Source organism: Quercus lobata, chromosome 10 (assembly GCF_001633185.2).
Source record: "Quercus lobata isolate SW786 chromosome 10, ValleyOak3.0 Primary Assembly, whole genome shotgun sequence".
Lineage (NCBI taxonomy): Eukaryota > Viridiplantae > Streptophyta > Magnoliopsida > Fagales > Fagaceae > Quercus > Quercus lobata.
Genome location: NC_044913.1, coordinates 41,870,378 through 41,895,245, shown reverse-complemented (window position 1 = coordinate 41,895,245; position 24,868 = coordinate 41,870,378). Strand labels below are relative to the sequence as shown.

Sequence of the window (24,868 nt, the reverse complement as noted above, 5' to 3'; positions counted from 1 at the left end):
GTATGATAGGGTTTCACATGCTAGGGTTTCTTATATGCGTTTGGGTTTGGCTCTCTTTCATCTAAAGGTAGATATGTACGTGTTTAGGGATGAATGATGCCATGTTGTATGCTAGTGTGTGTGTGAGTTAGAATACAAGTATTGAATATGTTCTAATGAGGTTAAGAGACGTAAGACACAATGATGGGAAACCAACCTTAGAGTTGGGCAATTTTGGGTGCCTAACACCTTCCCAAGAGCGTACCTAAACTCCAAACCCATATCTCTGGTAGTAAGATCAAAAGGTCCTTTCTCAAAAGGACGTTATATATATGGTTCCTAGACCATTGCAAAAACTAGGTGACGATTCCAAAACCTCCTTATGTCCACAATATGTGTGTGTGTGTGTGTGTGACTACACAACAGAGAAATATAAGAGAAAGATGTGTTACCATCAAAAGAAGAATTCAGATGTTAAAACTTTTGAAAGGCCAAAAAATATTAAAGAATCATAATATTTACTTCCTATAAATTTTTGAAACAAAACAAAATGTATATGATTAAACAATAGAGAAATATAAAAGAAAAATTGATACTTTCAAAAGAATAATACATAGTATAGTCATTGAAATCTACTAAACATGTTCAAATATTGCGAAAACTAACACAAATTCAGATGTTAAAACTTCCAAAATGCCAAAAAAGATATATAATTAAAGAATAAGTTATTGAAACAATTCAAAAAATATATGACTATTCAAAAGAGAAATATAAGAAAAAGAAAAAAGTACACAAACCCATAAAGCAATAAGTTTTAAATTTTAATGAGTCTAAACTTTAAATGATGAAAAAAAAAATCATATACAATCACAGGTATAGGGTTTGGTGGTTCATGTAGGAAAATCACTTTTTAAAAAATACATGAAAAATCATAAAATATATATATTTAACAAAGTAGAGGAGAAGAAAATAATAAAAGAAGAGCTCATACCTCTACTCAGCTTAAAAAAAAAATATATATATATATATATATTGGAGTTTGCACTATGTGTTCATGATTAACCTCGCAAATTTAAAGATAAATTATCAACGTTCGAGTTTGAGTTTAAGTTAGACTTGTTAAAGAGATAGAGTTTCACTCCTTATTAAGTTTAGAATTTGGCTGTTGATGTCAAAGATTAGTCCTCCTTAGGTTGAAGTTGATATTGTTAATTAAAAAAAGTTAAATAATTTTGTTTTAAAAAAATGATAATGATGTGGTAAGCTCTGAAGATGTTAATAAAAAGTCAAATGTTTCGATTTTATATATATATATATATATATATATATATATATATATATATATCATTGTTTATTGCTTTTCTATTTAAGGATATAATGTATTTGTTACTATGTAATTATTCTCTCATATTGAATTGATAATAGAAGAAGAACACATGCTTTTTCAAAAGCGAACACATTTCTAAGTCTGTCTGATACGTGGATGTTTCTCATATTTTACTGCTAGATTGATATTTAAGCACATATTTGTGGTAGATCATCTCTTGTGCTGACTCATTATTTCAGGAGGTATGTTGAGGCCTTAACATAATCCTTGACAAGCATGGTTTGGGCCTTGAGCTGAAGTGCATCTATAACAATACACTGATAGACAATACACTGATAGTTAGGGGTGTTCACCAAACTGCATAAACCGCACTAAAACCGCCCACAAAATAGCATAACTGCACCGCACCACAAGTAATAGTGCACCGCACCGCACCGCACCACACCACATGGTGCAGTGTGGTTTGCGATTTTATACTAAGAAAACCACACAAACCGCACCGCACCGCACCCTCTATATATTAATATATTTAATTATTTTTAATATTAAATATATTATTAATAGTTTAATAACCCTAGTTTTCAAAAAAAAATTTTGATAACTCTAGCAAAAGTTGATTAAGAAAGCCAACCCAAAATAAAGAAAAACTAGCTCAATAGTTTAAAACTTGGACCAAAATAAAGGGGAAAATTAGTTTTGGGCTGGGTAGAAAAAACCCAAAATTTGAAATATATAACAATTTCAAATCATTCAAACCGCATCTTATACACCGCACCACATATGTGACCGCAAAAATAAGGTGCGGTGCAGTTATAGTTTTGGCTAAACTTTAAACCGCACCCCACATGTGACCACAAAAATAAGGTGTGGTGCAGTTATGGTTTTAGTTAAACCGCACCGCAAAATACAATGCTAAAAATGACCAAAAATCGCACCGCACCACACCGCGAACACCCCTGCTATTGGGTTATATTTTAGGCCGAACGTTGAGTTTCAAATGGCTTCCCAAAATTATCCTTGCAATAAAAACCACTTCAACAATAATTCTACTTTTACTCAATAAATTTCAAAACAAAATAAGCCAATGAAACTGAGGACATCCAATAACACTCATTAAGGCTTGTTTGGTAACTTTTATATGAATGCATTTTACATTTTTATAAAGAAAAATGCATTTCATATTTTAGTATAATGGTAAACGAATTAAGTTGTTTTTTAGCAGTTTGGGCTCAGTTTTGGAAAATGCTTATTTATTTTCTTTTATTATGCAAATGAGCCAAGTCTAAGCCGAAATTTAACTTCGACTATTAAACGAGCTATGATCAAATACAAAAATGTGTGTGTGAACAAACTCATGATATGTATATATGTACACATATATATAAAAGAGTTAAGTAATTTTACACTACTTAATAACAATTTATTGAATTTAAAATTTAAAATTCTACCATTTGATCACATTTTCATAATGTTCTTAGCTTGCATGCCAAATTTCGTGCTAATTGGATGTATATACTATATAATCCAAAAACTCATCCTTTTTTGTGTGGTTATAAAATGCAAATACTTGAAATTAAAACATTTTATAGATAACATAGTTATTGATCTCTAATTATCTATAAATTTTGCACGCATGTGGGTATAAGAAGAAATGTATTATAACTATAGATTTGTCAAAATTCGCATCTAATAAAAAATATCAAGTAGTTTAACATTACTTAAAGTTACTCTAGGTATAATAGTAAAAAATAGTAAAAAGAGCAATCAAGTATCATGGAATAAACACCATAACTTAAAATTATCTATATAAAAATAAATGAATAAAAAGGGTAAAAGGACACTAAAGATCTAGGACTTAGAAATAATCCATATGGTCCCTAAACCATATGTTAACTATGACAATTTCATTTTCAAGAGCATATGGTTTAGGGACCAAATTAGTTATTTTTGAAATGTTTTGGACCACTTTAACATTAACTCAAACTTTAGGAATTCTCACTGTATTCTGATTTTTTTTTTCAAAATAATCAAATCCCTCAAACTATTTTATTAGTTAGCCAAGGTTTTAAAACACACTCGAGTTTCAAGTGCAATTTCTCATAGCAAAATCAAGTTCTTTGCACTCGATTTGTTAGATACCAAAATAGTTTCAAAACCTTGGTTAACTAATAAAATAGTTTGGGTTTTATAGTTATTCTCAAAAAAAAAAAAAAAAAAAAAAAAAAAAAAAACCCTGTATTCTATTCTGTATGCCGAAAAGCATTTTGAGAAGGAGACACCAAACACCACCTAAGTCTCATACAGTCTTTACAACGGATAAAATATTGTTTTGGTGCTTACGCCAAGCTACCGTTGGTCCGTTCCTCCACTTAGCCATCTATGATCTATCCATGACCTTCACAACTAATCCGTACACACAGTTTTAGCCTCGTCTTTTTCACAATGGCAGCGACACTCACATTTCATCTTTCCCACCTTGCTCGCCACTTCCCTTTCTCTTCTCCAATTCTTCGTCATCTTCATCCTCCGAAGCCTCTCGTCCTCGCCTTCCGCCGTAAGCTTCGCCACCGCTCCCTTTTCTTCAGCTGCCACTTCTCCCGCCGCTGCTTCTCCGTCTCCGCAACTTCGGACTCTGGAGGTATAAGTACAGTTGTTTTCTTTGAGGCATTTTATCAAACATGTTTGTGGCATTGCGGATATTTCAGATATATGCTTTGTTTTGTTGCTGAGAGAAGAAGTGGTAAGTGGGTTTTGCAGATTGGAAGAGTAATGTTGGAGCAGTTGATGAAAGGTTTGATGTGATTGTAGTTGGAGGAGGACATGCTGGGTGTGAAGCTGCACTTGCTTCTGCTCGTTTAGGGGCTAAAACTCTTCTACTCACACTAAATATTGATCGAATTGCTTGGCAGGTTTACATTTCAGCCAATTTAGTTGTACTGTTTTATATAAGTATTGAATATAAGGAATTATGTCACTGCCTCCTATGGTTCCAAAATTTGTTGTTTTCAGTTTGAAAATTTTCTGATAAGTAGCTAGGGAGTGAAAAAAGAATGTGTCAATTAAAGAAGTAACAGAGAGTATGGTTTCGGGTAGATTAGGATGTCGAAAAAGAATGCATGTGGCTGACCCAAAAAAAAAATTGGGATTAAGGCTTTGTTGTTGTTGTTGTAGCTAGGTAGTGAAATTGACAAATTTATAATTTTTAAAGATGTCTTTTAGGCACCAAGGTTCAAGACTTAATTTTTAAGAAGTTTAAGTTTAGATACATGAGATAGAATTTATGAAATGAATTTATGTACGTAAGTCTTCTAGGTGAAGGGTAAGGATGTGGGTTCAAAACTCATTGAGTGCGTATTTAATTTAAAACTCAGCCATTGCTACCACAGCTCACATGGACGCATGCGTGCATGCACACATATAAAATGCACAAAAAATGTCTTTAAATCCTAAGAGTCTTATGTCAAGGCTATAGAAAGAATTTTTGATTGAGAAGTTTGACGCAGCCTTGCAATCCAGCAGTAGGAGGACCTGCAAAATCACAACTTGTGCATGAAGTGGATGCACTTGGTGGTGAAATTGGGAAGCTTGCTGATAGGTAATTTATGTTTCCTACATTTGTTTGAATGTACTTTGGCCAGTGACACGTGGGAGAGTGCAATTGTTGCTTGCCATTGTTTGTGTAAATAGAGTTACATTTTACCTATGAATACCCTGTTTTCATTATTCCTTCTAGGAATATATACTTCATTGATTAGTGAATATATATATATGTGTGTGTGTGTGTTAAACTTTGGTCTTTGGGAAGACCATCATGAAGTTAAGCTTAAGGTGGATTGAAAAATGTAAAAAGAAATTATTAAACATAAGTTTGAACGAAATCTTTTTGAAAACCTATATTTTCTGTGAGAGGCCAAATTCTACGCATGTAAAGGTGGACAATGGAGTTTTAAGAATGGATGAGTAAGAAAGGAAGAGAAGTAGTATGCTTTGATAACTGTGTAGTTGCAAGTATAGTTCAAATTCAAGCCTTTTAAACAAGTGATAATAAATCAATACTAAGGTTAATGTTTGATTAAAATATTCCAAGTTCAGCCAGGTTTTTGAACTTGGTGCAATGGCAAGTTCCCTCCACCCAAAGCAGCAGGTCGCAAGTTTGAGCCTAGAAATCAGCCTCTCCAAAAAAAAAGGTGTAAGGTTGCCTGCCAATCACCTCTCCAAGCCCCGCAAAATTAGGAGCTTTATGCACTAGGTACAACCTTGTATATTGACAACCATGATCTTTTGTTCTTCTTATAAAATTTCATTCAGAATCTGGCTGTGGATTTAATCAGATCATCTGTCCGGCTATAATTTTTACTTGGTGAAATGTGCGTTGATACCTTCCCATTCTTGTTTTTATTGTTGATTTTTTTCCACATTAGTTGGTAATATCTGAAATTCTTTTCATAGTTATATTCCCCGTTTATCTCTTTGAGGTTTGTGCATTAATGTGTGTCAAGGGAATTAGGATTTTTTTCTACACCATTTTGATATCAATGAGAAATACATTCTTGGATTGTATCATTTGGTACTAACCTTCACTTTTTATTTTTATACTCAGGTGCTATTTACAAAAGCGTGTTCTCAATTCCTCTAGAGGTCCTGCAGTTAGAGCATTGCGTGCTCAAACTGATAAAAGGGAATATGCTATGCAAATGAGAAACATAGTGGAAAGGCAAGTGCACATGTTTAGTTTTTGTGCAGTATTCTTACTAATGTCTATTTTGTTGCTAAGGTGATGCTTATATGTAATGGTCTAAAAATATTAGTTTTTGGCATGAACAATCTCCTTCATGATACCATATGTGACTGATTTTGAGGTCCATCTTGATTGTTTAGTCAACCACACAAGCATTTCACATCTATTATATTTTCAGCTTTGAACAGCGAAATCTGGAAGGCCATCCCTCATTGCTTGATGTGGTGCCTTTGGCGGGAACAAAATGCTAGGAACTTTAAGTGGTGTGAAAGGATAGTTTTAGACCTGAAATCTCTGTTTCTTAGATCCTTATTTGAATAGATGACTATGTCAAAATGTTTTTTCTTCCTCGAACTTATTAGATTTTATTAATCATTGTAATCTTGGAACTTGTAAGTTGTACACCTGATATACGCCCCTTGAACTTGGTGCATTTCTTCATCTAACAAAGCTCATTATTTATAATATACATTCAGCTTTGATGCCAATGTGCTCTAGCTCAATTGGCACTTCCTCCCCTTGCAAGTACTAGGTAGAGGGTGAGGTTGTGGGTTCAAGACCCATTCGGTGCATGCGTAATTTACCAATCAAAAGGGAAAAAAAATCAGCTTTGATGATCTGGAGCCATTGAGTTTCAATTTGTGATCTATTCTCATAATTTGCTCCAAGATGTTACTTTTCACCTGGAATATTGTGTACAACAATTCTCCAGTTCTTTTTATTTTCTTTTGGAAAAACTTTGAAAACTAGCTCTAACTTGTTTTACCCTGCAACGGACAGAAGTGTGAGATGATCCTAGTGATGCTATCATCACTAGGAATCTCTTTTGTTTGCCATAATAACTAGAGAATCTCTTTTGCCTTTATTATCTTCTTTAAAACCCTAAACTTACTTACCTATTTTCCTGCCCAATTTTATTTGCATACTCTTGCACTTGGTTGCGTATATTTGTGGGGATGTGTGTTCTCTTCCTTTTGGTAACTGTTCTGATTTGCTTTCTGTTCCAGCGCTCCAAACCTTTCTATTAGAGAGGCAATGGTGACAGATATCTTATTAGGAAAGAATGACAACGTGGAAGGTGTCCGCACATTTTTTGGGATGGACTTCTATGCTCCTTCTGTTATTCTGACAACGGGCACTTTTATGAGTGGGAAAATTTGGGTTGGTAGGACTTCTATGCCTGCTGGAAGAGCTGGTGAGTCAGCGTCACAGGGACTTACCGAGAACTTGCAGCGCCTTGGATTTGAAACTGATCGGTTAAAGACTGGAACTCCAGCACGTGTGGACTGTCGTACTGTAGACTTTTCTGGATTGGAACCTCAGCATGGAGATGAAGAGGTACTTCCTTTTACTTCCATATGTTCAGTAGATTAAATTATGCTTTGTGCAAGTTTCCAGATCATGCTCCACAAGCTTCTTTCTGCAAACAAATCATAAGTGCATAGTTGATGTACAATCACATTACATCTAAAGATGTTTTGCCTATACATTCACCAAGTTAATGTATGTAAGGGTGCCAGGTAATTAGATAGACTGATAACTTTATTACCCTGCCACTGCCTGGGCAGGATCAAGGATGTTTCCTTTACTAGGCATTCTACCTCTAACTGAGCTTAAGGTCATGATGCAGTATTCTGCATATTAATAGATCCTAGGAATTTAGATCTATCATATGAGATGATTAATGTGGCCAACCTTGACTATTCTATTGAGGATCCATAGCAGACCCGAAAAATTTAGGACTAAGGCTTGGTTGTTGTTCTTCTTGTTGTTGCATATGAGATGACGAATATCTTACATGTTTGCCTTTTCTTTTAAATGGTGGTGGGTGATGAATCTGCTTGATTCCTATGTATTTAATGTGAGTTAATAATTAACAGGTCAGCTGGTTTAGCTTTGATTCTGATTTCCATATTGAGAGGGAGCAAATGTGCTGCTATCTAACACGTACGACAAAGAGCACTCACCAGCTAATCAAAGAGAATTTGCATGAAACTCCCACTTATGGAGGATGGGTTGAAGCTAAGGGACCCAGATACTGCCCTTCCATTGAAGATAAGGTGAGCTTGATAGTTTATGTAATAACTTTTTCTTGCATAAAAAATTCTTGTTTTCTAATACCCCATTTTCGTTGTTCACTTCATGTTCTAACTTATCTTCTTAAGAAAAAGAATGATTGGCAGCTTCAATTGCTGTGGAATAGAACACTTTATCTATGCATTTTCTTATGATTATCAACTGACAAATATCCCTTTCAATTGTCACTGCTATTATGTATCTATTGCATTTGGTATTTTGTACGATACTTTGTTTTTAATTAGAGTTACTTTTTTTTTGGTTCCAGATCCCATTATATGAGTTAATAAAAATATGATTTCTTTATTGTATTTGGATTTGGCTTCACCAAGTAACAAGAACTGTTAAGATAGACACGTTCTACTTATTGCACTATTTTCTGATACAACTTTTGATTAATATATTCTCAAATTCTGTACAATTTTTGTTAGTTTCTGCATAAAAAGCAAATTAATATATGTTAAACTTTTACTTGCCATCTCATTTATGACAATATTTTGAATATAGTTTCAAAATACCAGAGTTTTTCATATGAAAAATCTCACTGTTTGTTTCTGCAATTTATGTTGTAAATATTAGTGAAGAAGAAGTCCTTCTCCCAACTGTTTTGGTGCAGTTGGGAGCACAGACCCTAGGTGCTAAAAAATGCTACAAGCAGATACTAATGTTTTTCATAATGTCAGGAGTCTCTTATGGCCTTTCATGACCTAAAACTTGTATTCAATATGATATCACTCCTCCATCATTTTTCTTGTAAATATGGAATATTTGCTGATGAAATTCACTTTGCTCTTTCTTTTTTCAAATATATGTTAGATTGTGAGGTTTCAAGACAAAGAGTCGCATCAAATATTTCTTGAACCAGAGGGCCGAAATGTGCCAGAGCTTTATGTCCAGGTGCGCCAACATATAACCTTTTTTTTTTTTAAATATTGGCTATTGTTTGGATGGAAAGGTGTGTGTGTGTGTGGTTGAGGTGTGCCCCAGTAAGTGGTTGTGATGTGTGTATAACTGTGTGCGAATGTGCCTGGTTTGCTAGAGAGTTATGGTCTCTTGCAGGGTTCAATGGGTAGTACCTCAGTAAGTGGTTGAGGTGTACTTCACTTGGAAAAGTCTCTTTGGAAGGCACAGAAGCAGATTTACTAGGATAGCCACTCCACTTTGCTTTTATGGACAATATGGAGAAAGATAAGAAACCACATGTTTAATGGCATTGAGTTGTCAATTCTTGAGCTAAAATCTTGATTTTTTCTGTCATTGTATGAGTAGTCTACTGGTTTTGGCAGTGTTAATATCCCTTCCTTTGTAGACTTTGTTGATTATTTGAATGTTAGCTTGTAATTATTTAAAGTAAGTCTATATATGCTGCTTGTAAGTATATAAATTTCCTCATTTTCTAATAAAGTTAATATCATCTGTTAAAGAATAAAAATAAAAATAAAAATAATTAAAAAAAGGCATGAAGGAGGTATTCTTATCATGTATTCTGGTAGTCTGCTTTGTGTTTACGGGAATCTATTATTAAAGAATTTTCTTGGCATTGACCAGATCCATCTTGTTGCACTATCTGCCTTTTTACAGTTGAACTTAACTGTCTTCTAGTCTAGCCAAATATCTGTTAAATGAGTCTTAAAGTGGATTTCTTGTAAACCTTTTTACCTTATATATTGTACAAAAGCATCCAAAAAACACTTTCCCCTTAACTGGTCTTTTTTTCTTTTACAGGGTTTCTCAACTGGTTTACCAGAGAGACTACAGTTACCACTCTTAAGAACTTTGCCAGGACTTGAAAACTGTTCAATGCTGAGACCTGCTTATGCTGTAGAATATGATTTTTTGCCTGCTCATCAATGTTCTAGGTCTCTTATGACAAAGAAAATTGATGGACTTTTCTTCTCTGGTCAGATAAATGGAACCACTGGCTATGAAGAGGCTGCAGCACAGGTAATATCTTTTGGAGTAACCTTTGTACTTCTGAAGTATTGCAAGAAACATTATCTGGTGAACTTTTCGATTATTCTGTACTCTTAGGCACATGAAAAGACAGCTTCTAATTGGTTTTGCCTTGGTGGAGAAAGAATTTTATGCTATGTGGCCATATTGATAATTTACATTATCTAACAAGCCACCTTTCTTATTTTCTCCTTTCTGTAGGGCATCATTTCTGGTATCAATGCTGCTAGACACTCAGATGGTAAGCCCCTCATTGTTCTTGAAAGGGAGAGCAGCTACATAGGGACACTGATTGATGATCTGGTTACGAAAGATCTTCGGGAGCCTTATCGAATGTTGACAAGGTAATTAGCTCAAAATTTCCTGTATCAAATTATAGGTATGACTATTTTCTATGCTTATTTATTGGTTTTATCTTTGGACATCTATTTATAAGATAGTAATTGCTGATGAGTAGAAAACTTAATAATTATTAATTGGGGTTAGTTATTTGGAATTATCAAATAACAAGAAAAAAAATATTCATTTCCTTGAACTGTGTTCCTCATAAGCTCTTACATTTCTCTGTTTATTTGCATCAAGATTGTTGGCTGTTATATGATTAGAATAAGATTTTTTGGTATCCACTTTTCTGTACTCTCCAAAATACCCTTAACATTTGCCAAGAGTCTTATAGCTCAATGACATTGCTTGATTTCCTTTACAAGGAGAACTAGGGTTCAAATCCCCACATTGGATTGTTATAATAAGTGAATTTATAAAAATTAAGATTAAAAAAAAAAAAAAAAAATAAAAAAAAAACCTAACATTTATTTAACATTAGTCCTACCAAAAAATTAAAAATGAGAAAGAAATCAGTAAAACCAAGTAAGATTAATAAAGTTATTAAAAAAAAAAAAAAAAGACAATTGAAATTACTTAGAATGAAGCCACACCTCATTTTCCTTAAAATCAGCACCCTATCTCTGTTAGGAGTGTGATTGATTGCGTTTGCAAGTGGTTTTTTTATGCATGGTTTAATTTCTCCTACTTATTCTTGGGTGGTTATCATATTCTTCAGTTGTCCTCTCTTTGTATTGCAAACTTAATTATTCTTCTTTTTTTTTAGTGTCATTTTATTCTTGGAAGAAAAGAGAGGGAGAGACCCTTGATCACACAGGTAGAGCGTGCTCAAGGCCAGTAACCTTTTAAGCAATTTGGAATGCGATAGTCCTGATTCTGTTTAACAGACCATTTATCTAATGAAATGTTCCCAACATCAAACTTAAACGAAAAACTGGTGCTTTTTATGTTTTTAAGGTGGTATTAACTATCAAGTTACAGGCCAATGATTTACATGGTTGTGTATTCACCTATCAAAGAGGGGGGGGGGGGTGTGTGGAGTTAGTTAAAGTATTACCATGTAAATGCAGGTCCTTGCGTGCCCAGAATGAGGCACGTCTGGTAGTGTGTTTATAAGGGATCCTTAATGTTCTGTAGCAAAACATGCCACACGTTTGGCAATTTTGCTAAAGGTCTTTAAGGAGCTCCCCTAAGGCTGAAAAAAAACTTCTAACTTAAAGCCCAAACTGTGAGGTTTAGTGTTAAAGCTCTTTAGGGCACTACTCCAGTTTTTGTTAGAAATGATGAATTGATATAATTGCCCATATTTATTTTTTAAAGTGACACTCAATGCTCACCCATTTTTAGAGAGAGCTAATAATAATTATAAAAAATTGATCATTAATTGAATTATTTGGGCTCAAGTATGAAAATACAAAGCTCTTTTGTAATTTCTCACATATGAAAGTTTTTTTTTTTTTTTTTAATCAATTTTATTACCAAACGGGAGTAACAACTTCAGAACACTTTATCATCATAGTTTGTCAAACACTCTAAATGCAACACTTTTCAGTTAAAGCTATTTATTGCAAAATTTCTACAATTAAAGCTCTAAAGCTAAAGCTTGACTTCCTAGAGCAATGCCAAATACAACTCTAAAATGTGCTGTCATGTCACATGCCATTTTAGAATCTGTAACATTTCTTATGGATAAGGGGACTAGAAGTCACCTAAAACAGAATGTTGTGATGCATCTTGAGACTTCAGAAATAATATACAACAATGTCACATTACAGAAAAAATAGTGTAGAAATGCTTACTCAGAACATGTTGACCTTGCATGTGCCTGACATGATTTTTTATTTATGAACAGCAACTAGTACATGAGACTGTATGTGCATTGTTATATTCATGAAAATTTTATTATATTAACTTTTTTTTTTTTAATCCTCTTAGCCGCTCAGAACACCGATTAGTACTTCGATCTGATAATGCTGATAGTCGTCTCACACCTTTGGGACATGAAATTGGGTTGATTGATGACAGACGCTGGAAACTATACCAGGATAAGCAAGCTCGCATTTCAGAGGAAAAGAAGCGATTAAAAACTGTCAAGATTTCTGGTTTGAATCTTTATTCTTTCTTCTTCTAGTATGTTTGGTGCACCATTGATAAAGGAAAAGAAGGGAAAGTTTAAAAATCTTGATTTCTATTATTTGGTTCATAATAGAAAAGAGAAAATAAAAGCAAGAAGGAAAAGTACAACTAAATTTTCCACTTGGTCCCACCAATATTCTCTCCAAATTTGGTAATAGGAACCAAAAAGCTAACAAAATTATCTTTTCTTCTTTTTAGGTTCCCATTTTCTCTACATAACCATATAGAAAGAAGGATAAATTAATTCTCTGATTTTTTTTATTTTTTTTATTTTTTTAACATTATAACCAAACAAAGCCTTATTTTTCTTTGGGTTGGTGGATAATTTTGGATGTCTTCCAGCAGAAGATAGAAGGGAACAAAACCCATAGTTTAAAGCAAGGAAACTACTTAGAATCCCTTTACAAGATTCATGTACAAAATAAAAATACTTCTTCTAATATTTGTTACATTCGTTGTACAAGTAGCTCTGGTACCAACAAAATTGTTAAATGAGAATCAACTACGTTAATGTTCTCTTTCTTCCCTCGCTATTTTTTCTTCAAACAAATAACCAACACAAAGCAGGGGGGCCAAAACTTTGAGCTTTCATTTGTTAATGATGAACTGCCAGTGTATTCCACCCTCGAATGAATCTTACTCAGACAACAGGGAGATACTTAGCATTCTATGGAAGCTGGGGGTATGAACTTCTGATCCAATATGATCTTAAATAGGAATACCTACTCCACCCTTGAATAAAACTTACTTGATACAACAGGGATAAACTTCACATCCTATGGAATCTAGGGGTATTGAACTTCGGATCCAAGACGATCTTAAATAGGAATACTAAAAATGTGGCTGCTAGCTTTTTTTGCACTTATCAAAAGACTTGCGCATTCAAACATGTCTGAGTATTTACCATTGTTCTACTTTGCGTCAAGTTTCAGCCATTGAGCTTTAATTCTTCAACTTTTATTTAAAACATTAACATACATAATCATCATTAGGCAAGGTAACTTGTTAGGCTTAGGAGTGAAAGAAATTAGGCCATATGTTGACTGTGGGGATTTATTATGGAAACCCAATTTCAGGAGGAGATTTGGCTGCTGATGTTACTCGCCTGTCTAGTCAGCCTGTAAAGGACTCTTCAACACTGGAGAGTCTTCTCAAGAAGCCACACATACCATATAGAGTTCTTGATAAGCATGGTCTTGGGAATGAACTTTTATCTAGAGTGGAGAAAGAATGTGTTGAAATTGATATCAAGTATGAAGGCTTCATTACACGCCAGCAAAACCAACTCCAACAGGTGAATAATAAATACAGTGGTTTGTTCAGGATCACCTTAGCTCATGGCATTTTATTTCCTTATTGGATATTTTTTTCTGCATGTTTAGGCATTGAATGCTGAGAATTTCACCAGTTCACTTACTATATCATGTCACATTGTCCAATTTTTTTTTTTTGTAGATGGTCCATCAACAACATAGACCACTTCCAGAGGACTTGGATTACTATGCAATGACAACTTTATCTCTCGAAGCACGTGAGAAACTCTCCAAGGTGTGTGTAGGATAATTTTTCTTTCTTTCTTCTATGGATTTAGTAGCATTTTGGGATTTGCTGGGTAAATGATTTTTCAGAAATTGTGAGAGACCTTTTCTTTTTTTTTGGGATAAGTAATAAATTCATTGAAAAAAGAAGAGAAAAAATAGAGGGAAAAAAAACACACAGACTGTGTTCTGGAAGCAACGGGAAAAAAAACTAACAATGAAAGTACAAAAATCAAGCATATCAAGTAATGAAATAAAAGGAAAAACACTCATAGTATTTGCCCAATCAAAAAAAGTCTAAAAAAAGAGAAGCTTCAACTCATGAATCAATCTTTCATTCCCGTCAAAAGTACGTGTATTCCTTACCCTCCAAATGACCCACATAAGACAATGAGGGATCATTCTCCAAAACTCCTTAGATCTGAGTTTGTTGAACTTGTTTGACCAACGTGCCAAAAGTTCTGCGACACTACACGGCACGACCATTGAACCCCAAATAGTGAACACACCATATTCCACAACTCTTGAGATACTGGGCAGCATAGGAGTAAGTGGTCAGCAGTCTCCCCATTCTTCTTGCACATACAACACCAATCCACCACCACCACTTTTCACCTCCTTAAATTATCAATGGTTAAAATTTTCCCCAAAGCCATTGTCCAAATAAGAAAACTAACCTTTGGAGGCACTTTTGGTTTCCACAACGGTTTCCATGGAAAAGAATCTGGATTTGGGGTTGTAAGGCCCTATAATAAGAACGAACATCAAAATCACCCCTAGTAGAGAGTTTTCAACAAATGCGTGAGTGGACGAGAAGTTATCTCATGCATCCTATATCTCACAACTCGTGAGTCCCACATGGTTCTAGTGTCCACAAGAGGATTCATATATTGGATGTGTAGATAATTATCGATGAGTGGGTACACATGCACATGTATGTAAGTCTGATTCCAAAAATAATAGAAGTCTACTGGAGGTTGGTGGGGAGAGAGAAAGAGAGGCATTTATGTTTGGATTCTGAATATTTTTTTGTACTGAATATGTTAGGTATTGTACTTTTCAGGAAATCCTCTGGCAATACTGAGGAAGTATTGGATTGTTTCTGTGCCTATTAGAAGATGCATTTTTTTGAACTACATAACCAACCAAAAAAAAAAAGCGTTTCTTTGAACTAGTGGTCTGCATTGATATCAAACCACTTATTTTTGAAGGATTTTATAACAAATTTTTCTGTTACATTGTTTTTGGTTTCTCCTACTTCCAGGTCAGGCCACAAACTATTGGCCAAGCAAGCAGAGTGGGTGGGGTAAGCCCTGCTGACATTACTGCTCTCCTCATTATTCTTGAAGTGAATCGTAGGAGAGCTCAAGAACAGCGGAGGCACCAGAGATTGAAAGAAGTCATTACAGATACAGATCAACATGTGTCCCAAGTTCCATTGACCGAGACAATCATCTCTTGATATGTCCTGGGTTGGCTACTATTATTATCTGCGTATCAGTTTCCAAATTGAGTTGAATGCAGACTTACACCCCACTCAATTCAAAGAAGCATTAGAGAACTAGGCAAATGGGTGTCAAATTCAACTTCTGAAAATCATGAGACCTATCAGAAAGCTACGTGGTAATTATGTAAAGACGGGTTGTTCAGCAGAATCTACAAAACTAACCACCAAATGCACTCCTGCCCCCATGCAATTCAAGAATTTTGATCATCTTCATCACACTACCACAGCAACAGATGTGAAGGTCAGCTTGGGGCCACTCTCAGACGCAAGTGCAATAGTTGAGTAAAATTTTCTCGGCACTTAATCTATATTTTCAACAATGAATTTGTCTTAAAGCTTCTGCTGTGTCATAGTTTTGTAGTCTCACTGGATCAATAGGTATTGTTTTAGGGAGAATTATTTGGTTTTTCCAAAATACAGGTGTCGTGGTATTCCAAACCAATAAAAGCAAGCCATCTAATATAAATATTAACTTTTTTCATGACTTTTTGAGTTTATATCATATTTTTGTGTTTGGTAACTTGTATTTATTGGTTTGGAGTACTACGTCAATTATACTCTAGGGAGAACTCTTTGTTTAGTATTGTTCTTTGTAATTAGTGTATGTGTACAGGTCTTGATTTAAGTGAAACTCTTCATAGTGGCCACAAACTTTGCTTAATAATAATTAATACTCATCAAGAAGATTTCTAGGTTCAAATTCTTTGTACTTGCGGCAAATGAGAAACTGGTGTATGTTCTTTCATTTGTTTTATCATTTAGTTTTGGACGTGTTTCATTTGATTCCACTCCATGTAAAGTCAGGTTGCAAATGTGTGGTGCACTTATGAATAGTTGTTTCACTACTACTTCCATAATTTGAATATCAAAAATATCAACTAATGTTATGTATTATTATTGACCCAACATACTCTTTAGCCCCTTAGACTTTGATACAACTATCAAAAAATTTTAGTAAAACCTCTTAGCGGTGAAGTAGTGTTTCAGATATCCCTGTTGTACTCTGTTTTGTTTCAATAAAACAGAGTTTTACAATGGGTGGTTCTACATTTGTTTTCATTGAATCTAAAACTTTTGAGTTTGCTATTGAGGAAGGGGGTTCGTTTTTATTATTACGTATTTATGAAAGAGGTAGGAATTCCTTACGGTCTATCTGTATGGGTAAGGAGAGTGCTAAGAGAATTCTGTTTCACGTTGAAGAGTTGATATCCAAGCAAAAGCATGGTCAGTTTGCGAGAACGGTCAGGGAGGGAGATAGAGTTCTTATTCTACAGTTGGGGTCCAATGCCCATGGCACCTTTTTGTTGTTTTCTGAGTTAGATAATGGCCGCCAATGGGGTTCCATTGTCATACTGGAAGGGAAATCAGGGAGTGGCTAGAAAGGTTTTGGAATGCATTTGAGGAAGACAATCCTTCCCATTATTCAACCTATCGGTATTAGGCAAGCGAGAGCCACCTTTAAACCGGTGAGGGTGATGGAGAATTTCCAACAGAATCCTGGAGGTTTTGGAGACAAAGGAAAAGAGATTTCTTTGGGTTTTCAAAATTTGAAACCGCAGATTTCTAAGGGAGGAAATTCTGGGACTGACAAGGTGGCGGATGTCATGTCGGTCATCAATGGAGCTGCGTATAAAGGTGTGAATACAACCCTGTCCCTGGATATTACCTTGCGTGTGGAACGAGGGGTTGAAGGGAAGCGGATTGTGTTGTCTTCTGGAGATTCTGGCATTTTACCCTTAATTTTAAAAAAAAAAATTTGGCAATATGCCCCTGTTTGCAAATTATATAGGAGCGTGCCCATGTTTTGATACTCGATTATCCTAAAATCGAGTTATGCACGATCAAACTTAAAAAAAAAAAAAATTTCATGGAACTCGAGTTTTAGGAAATCGAGTTCCATGCAAAAAAAAAAATTTATAAGTGCGATTGCCCCATATTGAGGGAGCTATATAGTGGCGTTTCTAAGCCCTATAGTGACGTTTTAAGGCCTTATAACGGCGTTTTCCTGCAAATTTTTTATATGTATAATTGGCCCATATTCATGGTGCCCTATAGTGGCGTTTTTAAGACCTATAGTGACGTTTTAAACCCTATAGCAGCGTTTTCATGCAAAAATTTTTTTATTAAGTGTAATCGCCCTGTTCTGGGTGCCCTATAGTGGCGCTTTTAGGCCCTATAGTGACGTTTTAGAGCCCTATAGCGGCGTTTTCCTGCAAAATTTTTTTTTAAGTCCCATACCAGCTTCAAGGGGCCCTATAGTGACGTTTTAAAGCCCTATAGCGGCATTTTGGAACTCGACTTCCCTAAAATCGAGTTCCATGCTTTTTTTTTTTTTTTTTTTTTTTTTTTTTTAAGTTTTATTCGATATAACTCGATTTTTTACGAATCGAGTATTTCATTGAAACTCGATTTTAAGGTAATCGAGTATCAAAACTAGGGCATATCCCTATATAGTTTCGAAATAGGGGCATATTGCTAAATTTTTTAAAAATTAAGGGCAAAAGGCTAGAATCTCCGTTGCCTTCTGATATTAAAGAGGTGGGCCCGGTTACTGTTAAGCCCACTAGAGAGAATAATACACACACTTTTAAATCTATGTTGATTAAAGGAAGTGGGCCTAGGCCCCAGGTTGCTTGGAAGCCCAAGCCCAAAGCCCAAAGCATTACTTCTTAAGTCTAATCTTCAGAATCTCAGTCCTAAACATAGCCCCATTACATCGGGTGAAACTGAGCCACATTTTTCAGTCCTTACTAATACAGTGCCAAGTATTTCCTTTCTCGCTTGCAAGCTACCAGCCGAGTGTCTCAGGTTTGTTTCCTGGGTCTGGGTCTTCGGCGCCTCATCCTTTCACTACATGCGACACAGATTTTGGGCCTCCTCCGTTGCTCTCTAGTAAGCTACCAGATTAGCCACCTCTCTTCACATAAAAGGTGGGTATTAACATTTCGACGAGTGACGCAGTAGGAATGGGGTCAGAAGAGGGGAGTAGTGAGACTTCACCACACGATTTTGGTCCTACAATCAGTGATTTTGTTGGTGATTTGAAAACATGGGATAATTCTAAGGATTGGATGCTCAAACTTCAGGACGGGAGGAAATTAGTTATTTCGCTTTCCGCATACTGTTCTTTTGAATCCGTGTCGGATCGGACTGCTTCAGAGGGTGTAGTTAATCCAAGTTTGGCTTCTCTTTTTAACGAGGGACAAATTATTAGTTGGGCTCCTGAGTGTGATGGTGTTGGGAGCTCAGTTGTCTTTGATTTTGGGTCAGAGGGTGAGGCTTGGGACTCTGATGAGAGGCTGTTGGATTGGGAACATTTAGGCAAACCATTAGAAGTGGCACCTCTGGCAATGGATAATTTTGTGGTTACAGAGATTACTAAAGTTGAGGAGATAGGGTGTAAGAGGGATGTAGATAACACCAAGTTGTCACAATGGTAACTAATAGAATTAAAGCTTTCTAGAAATCTGTTGGGACTTCGCTTGAGGGTTTCGAAGAACAAGTTACAGGTTTGCTCTTAGATTTAGAAGCTCGAACAAATAAGCGAATGCTTGATGTAGCTTCTAAGAGGAAGATAGGTAAGGCTAGGCACAAAGGGCGTCATGAATTAAAGAGTTTAATGAGTTCGTGGGGTGATGTGAATGAGTCAAAAAGGAATAGGAGTGCTAGTAGGGATCGAGCTGTTGTAGTGCATCAATGAATTTGAGAATTGTTTCATGAAAGGTGAGAGGGTTGAATGAGCTGGATAAGCGGCTTCAAGTCAGAAATTTGATCTGTAAGTGGAAAGCAGATTTTGTTTGTCTGCAAGAAACTAAGATGGAGTTTATTAATAGAGGTGTCGTTTGTAGTTTATGGGGAGGTTAACATGTAAATTGGCTTACTTAGGCTTTGTGGGTGCTTCAGGTGGGGTTTTATTGATGTAGGACAATAGGGTAGTGGATAAGGTAGAGGAAGCGGTGGGCCATTTCTCTGTCTCTTGTAAATTCAAAAATGTGGTGGATCATTTTGTTTGGGCTTTCACTGGTGTTTATGGTCCCAATAGTGATAGAGATAGAAGTTTCTTATGGGAAGAGTTAGTTGGCCTTCGTAGTTGGTGGGATGTGCCTTGGTGTGTGGGAGGTGATTTTAATGTAATGCGGTTTCCTTCTGAACGTTCGGGTTCTGCAAATTTCACTTCAGCTATGCATCGGTTTTCAGCTTTTATCTCCAAGCAAAGCCTTATTGACTTGCCTTTGGTTAGGGGGAGCTTCACTTGATCTAATTCTAGAGAGGTTGCTTCAAGATCTAGATTGGATAGGTTTCTAGTGTCAGCAGATTGGGAGGAGAAATTTCCATCTGTTTGTCAACGCCATCTATCTAGGTTGCTTTCGGATCATTTTCCTATCCTTCTTGAGGGTGAGAATTTACATGGAGGAAAAAAACCTTTTAGGTTTGAGAACATGTGGTTAAAGGATGAGGGATTCTTGGAAAGGGTGAGTTCATGGTGGGAGTCCTATTATTTCCAAAGATCTCCTAGTTTTGCTTTGGCTAACAAACTGAAGTTGTTGAAATTGGATTTGAAAAGATGGAATGTGGAGGAGTTTAGCAATATAAGTTTGAGGGTGCAGAATTTATGGGAGTTTAATGCGTTGGAAGTTATTGAAAATGACAGGGTTCTTTCAACAAAGGAAAATAGGGATAAGGATCAAATTCGTGGAGAGCTAGAAAAAACAACTTTGTTGGAAGAAATTTGCTGGAGGTAGAAATCTAGGGCTCTTTTTCTTAGAAAGGGAGATAGGAACACAAAATTTTTCATCGTATTGCAAATTCGCATAGAAGATGCAATACTATTGATAGGCTTATGGTGGATGGAGAGTTGGCTACGGATAAGGGGATCATTGAGGGGTGCATTACTCATTTCTATAGGCAGTTGTACACAAAGAATGAGGTCCACAGACCTCTTTTGGATGAGGTTATTTTTTCTAGAATTTCTGAGGAAGATGCCACTTGGTTGGACAGACCTTTTGATGAGGAAGAAGTATTTGGAGTGGTCCAAGATTTCAATAGTGATAAAGCGCCAGGTCCAGATGGTTTTACAATGGCATTTTTCTAGTCTTGTTGGTGCTTGGTGAAATAAGATATTATGAAGGTGTTTCATAGTTTTCATGCCCATGCTATGTTTGAAAAGAGCTTTAATGCTACTTTTTTTGCTCTCATTCCTAAGAAAATTGATGTTGTGGATGTCAAAAACTTTCAGCCTATTAGTTTGGTGGGAGGGTTGTACAAGATTATTGCTAAGGTGTTAGCCAATCGAATGCGTAGGGTGGTACACGGCCTTATTTCTAAATCTTAGAATGCCTTTGTGAAAGGTAGACAAATTTTAGATTCTATCCTTATTGCTTCTGAGTGTTTAGACAGTCGATTGAAGGCAAGGGTTTCGAGGGTGCTGTGCAAACTGGATATTGAGAAAGCATATGATAATGTGAATTGGGAGTTTCTCATGTTTCTGTTACAGCAATGTGGCTTTTTTGAGAAGTGGAGAAGGTGGATCAGGTGTTGTATATCAACTGTTAAATTCTCCATTTTGATCAATGGTAGCCCTTTTGACTTTTTTGGGAGTTCCAGAGGACTTCGGCAAAGTGACCCTTTATCCCCTTTTCTCTTTGATATTGTCATGGAGGCCTTGAGCTGTATGTTGGTTGTAGCTACTGCAACAGGGCAATTTTCAGGCTTCACAGTGGGGAATGTGATTGGTTCCTTGATGACGGTGTCTCACCTTTTGTTCACGGATGACACACTTGTTTTCTGTGATGCTGATAGCGATCATATAACAGCTTTGCGTGGGATTCTCTCTAGATTTGAGGAGATGTCAGGGCTAAAAATTAATTTAGGAAAGTATGAATTGGTTCAAGTTAGGGATGTGCCTAATCTTCATGAGCTAGTGGAGATTTTGGGTTGTAGGAAGTCGGCTCTTTCGCTGAAATATTTAGGTCTTCCATTAGGGCTTCTTTTAAAGATAAGACGATTTGGAATCCTATTTTGGAGAAGATGGAGCAAAAGCTAGCTAGTTGGAAGAGGTTGTATTTATCTAAGGGGGGTAAGGTTACCCTTATTAGGAGTACTCTCTCTAGCCTATCTACGTATTTCCTTTCTCTTTTCCCTATCCTAAGCAAGGTGGCTAAGAGGATGGAGAAATTACAAAGGGACTTCCTTTGGACTGGTATGGGGGACGAGCATAAGATTCACTTAGTAAATTGGTCTAAGATATGTAGGCCAGTGAAGTTTGGAGGGATAGGCATTAGGTGTTTGAGAAGGTTTAATTCTGCCTTATTAGCCAAATAGTTGTGGCGCTATGGTTTGGAGAATGATGCCCTTTGGAGAAGGGTCATTGGGGCGAAGTATAGGAATGAGTGGGGTGGTTAGTGCTCAAAATATGTGTCTAGGGCATATGGTGTTTGTTTGTGGAAGTTCATTCGAAGTGGCTAGGGGAATTTTTCCAAGTTCATTCGGAATGAAGTGGGTGATGGAACTCGTGTGAAGTTTTGGGATGATGTGTGGTGTAGGGATCGTCCTCTTAAGGAGGCATTTACAAATTTATATAATATTAGTAGGACAAGGGATGCTTCAGTCTTGGAGGTTATGTGCTTTGTAAATGGGAGAGTTTCTTGGGACATTCAGTTTCGTTGTTTAGTGAATGATCAAGAGTCACAATCTTTGGATTTGTTTATGGTTTTGATCTATTCCACTAAAGTGCAGGGTGTTGGTTCTGACAATCTTTGTTGGAAGCTAGCCATCAGCCAAGGTTTCAAGGTGAGTGGGTATTATCATTCTATTTCCCCTTCTACTGGCATTTCTTTCCCTTGGAAAATGGTGTGGCAATCGAAGGTTCCTCCTTGGGTAGCTGTTTCTCTTGGACTGTGGCTTTAGGCAAGATTCTAACTATAGACAACCTTCGAAAGAGGCATTTTGTTGTCCTTGAGTGGTGTTTTATGTGCAAAAGGTGTGGGAAATCTGTAGATCATCTCCTCCTTCATTGTCCTATAGCTTATGAGACGTGGAATATGATCTTTTGCTTGTTTGGTACTTGTTGGGTGATGCCTCAAAGGGTAGTGGATTTGCTGGATTGTTGGACATGTAATTTCAGGCGTCATCGTAATATAGTTATTTGGAGGCTTATGCCGCACTATTTGATGTGGTGTATCTGGCGGGAACGGAATTCTAGAAGCTTTGAGGGTCGTGAATGGTCCATGATTGAGTTTAAGTCTTTCTTCTTTTTTACTCTTCTCGAACGGTATCTTGTTTTAGCATCTTTTTCTTGTTTTTCCTTCCTGAGTTGCTAGATCTTTGTAATTTGGTTTTTTGATGTTTTTGCCTTTTTGTACATTTCCTATGTACTGGGCTGTGTGTTTTTTATTAAAATTTTTATGTTACTTATCAAAAAAAAAAAAAAAAACCTTTGCTTTTACAAAAGTATGTTAACTTTTAGAAAGTAGAAGTTACTTTCAACTTTTTTTTTTTTTTGGTAAAATATTATTTTGGTCCGTAAACTTTACAAAAAAGTTTGTTTTTCATCTTTAAACTTTAATAAGTTCATTTTTCATCTTTAAACTACTGAAAAGTTTGTCTTTTATCTCAAAACTATTGAAAATGTATATTTTTTTGTTAAACTTTAAAAAAAGATTTTTTTTCATCCTTAAGCTATTGAAAAAAAGTTTTTTTTTTCATCCCTATGTTTGTTCCTAAACTATTGAAAAAACTATTTACAAAGTTTAGGGATGAAAAAATAATTTTTTAAAGTTTAGAGATGAAAAACAAATTTTTTTTTTTTTTTTTTTGGTTGAAAAAAGTTGCAGATTTTAATAAGTTCATTTTTCGTCTTTAAACTACTGAAAAGTTTGTCTTTTATCTCAAAACTATTGAAAATGTATTTTTTTCCTTAAACTTTAAAAAAATATTTTTTTTTCAGCCCTAAGCTATTGAAAAAAAGTTCTTTTTTCATCCCTATTTTTGTTCCTAACCTATTGAAAAAACTATTTACAAAGTTTAGGGATGAAAAAAGAATTTTTTAAAGTTTAGGGATGAAAACAAACTTTTTTTTTTTTTTTTTTTTTGGTTGAAAAAAGTTGCAGATTTTAGAATGCTCAACCCCTTCCAAGCTGGCTCTTAATTAAGAAGCAGGTGTTTCAAATGCAGTCTGGTTGGACTATCGGCCTGACTAAGAGGCATTTTCTTTCTCTTTTTTTTGGCTGGATAAATATGGCTACCAGACGCATCTTTTGGTTGTCAAAAATATAAAGAAAATGAAATGGAAAAAAAATAATAATAATTGAAGGGAACGAATTAAAAGTGACCAAGACCAAGTTAATCAAGTACTTGAGGAAAAAAAAAGAAAAAAGAGTAAAATGCAACCTAGCTAGTGCTTCTTATCCTATTCCTCTAAGGCAGAGTGCCCGGGAAGTAAAAAAATTAGACAGATTGTAGATTTTTCTATTTTTATTTTTTAAAGATTTGCTTGGTTCTAGATTTTTTTTTTTTTTTTTTTTTTGATAAGGCTTAGTTCTAGATTTCAAATAAGTGGTTCCCCCAACTTGCACACGCATTTGTACGTCAAATTTATTGGACGTTACACGAGAACAGTGGAATTTGTACTGGTCTAACATATATAACAGAAGTTTCAATTAAGTATTATTATGAGTGGTGAATTCAGATTAGAACCAATAAAAATTTACCACTTAAAATTTGTTGTGAATATAGCAATTTTCTTGGATTATCCCAAGAATGTAGGAACTAAGGCTGTAAAGGCTATGATCATTCCAAGTTACCTTCCTAAATTCTATAAATTTCCAAATCATCCGATGTTCTAGAGTCTATATGCGCTATAAGAACTCAATAAGATTGTAAGGATATAATATAAGATTGTAAGGATATAATAGTCCATGTCTAGTTCTTTTTGCGGCACAAATATTAAGCCATCAACTTTCAATTTGCATCAACTATAAACCGACACCAATTGTCTCTCTCTCTACGGCTTGTGGGCATTGGTTTATTTTGATACAATCCATGTTTTACGTAAACAAACGTTTGAATATGTCCACCATCTGAAAATCCCATCTCAGACCTCAATGCAACAACAGAACCTGGATGATTCGTCTCTCGTGGACCCTGGTCTAACCCTAAGCCAATCTTGATCTTCTTCTCATACAAACGAATATCACTAAAGGAGATGGATGATGAAAAAGACGAATCCTTAATCCAGGGTTAAGATCTTTTTTTGGTTTTCTACATTTACACAA

General features: G+C 35.5%; 1 protein-coding gene across 2 annotated transcripts; it reads left to right on the top strand.

The window, feature by feature from the left end:
• The first annotated feature begins 3,564 nt into the window (after nucleotides 1–3,564).
• Nucleotides 3,565–16,357, top strand: LOC115966081 (tRNA uridine 5-carboxymethylaminomethyl modification enzyme MnmG-like). 2 transcript variants are annotated; one of them, XM_031085414.1, is made up of 13 exons: nucleotides 3,565–3,944; nucleotides 4,052–4,215; nucleotides 4,810–4,901; nucleotides 5,907–6,020; nucleotides 7,052–7,382; nucleotides 7,925–8,104; nucleotides 8,937–9,017; nucleotides 9,846–10,064; nucleotides 10,275–10,417; nucleotides 12,351–12,517; nucleotides 13,628–13,845; nucleotides 14,007–14,099; nucleotides 15,354–16,357. In XM_031085414.1, the coding sequence occupies exons 1-13, from the start codon at nucleotides 3,749–3,751 to the stop codon at nucleotides 15,549–15,551; spliced, it is 2,196 nt and encodes a 731-aa protein (XP_030941274.1). In that variant the 5' UTR covers nucleotides 3,565–3,748; the 3' UTR covers nucleotides 15,552–16,357. The 2 variants fall into 2 exon arrangements, with proteins under 2 accessions (XP_030941274.1, XP_030941275.1); XM_031085415.1 differs by having other exon boundaries at nucleotides 3,566–3,944; nucleotides 4,064–4,215.
• The last annotated feature ends 8,511 nt before the right edge of the window (nucleotides 16,358–24,868 follow it).

Coding starts and splice junctions, on each gene's coding strand:
- LOC115966081 (XM_031085414.1), top strand. CDS start 3,749: ATGGCAGCGACACTCACATTTCATCTTTCCCACCTTGCTCGCCACTTC. Junction 8,105..8,936: donor GCCCTTCCATTGAAGATAAG/GTGAGCTTGATA, acceptor AATATATGTTAG/ATTGTGAGGTTTCAAGACAA. Junction 9,018..9,845: donor TGCCAGAGCTTTATGTCCAG/GTGCGCCAACAT, acceptor TTTCTTTTACAG/GGTTTCTCAACTGGTTTACC.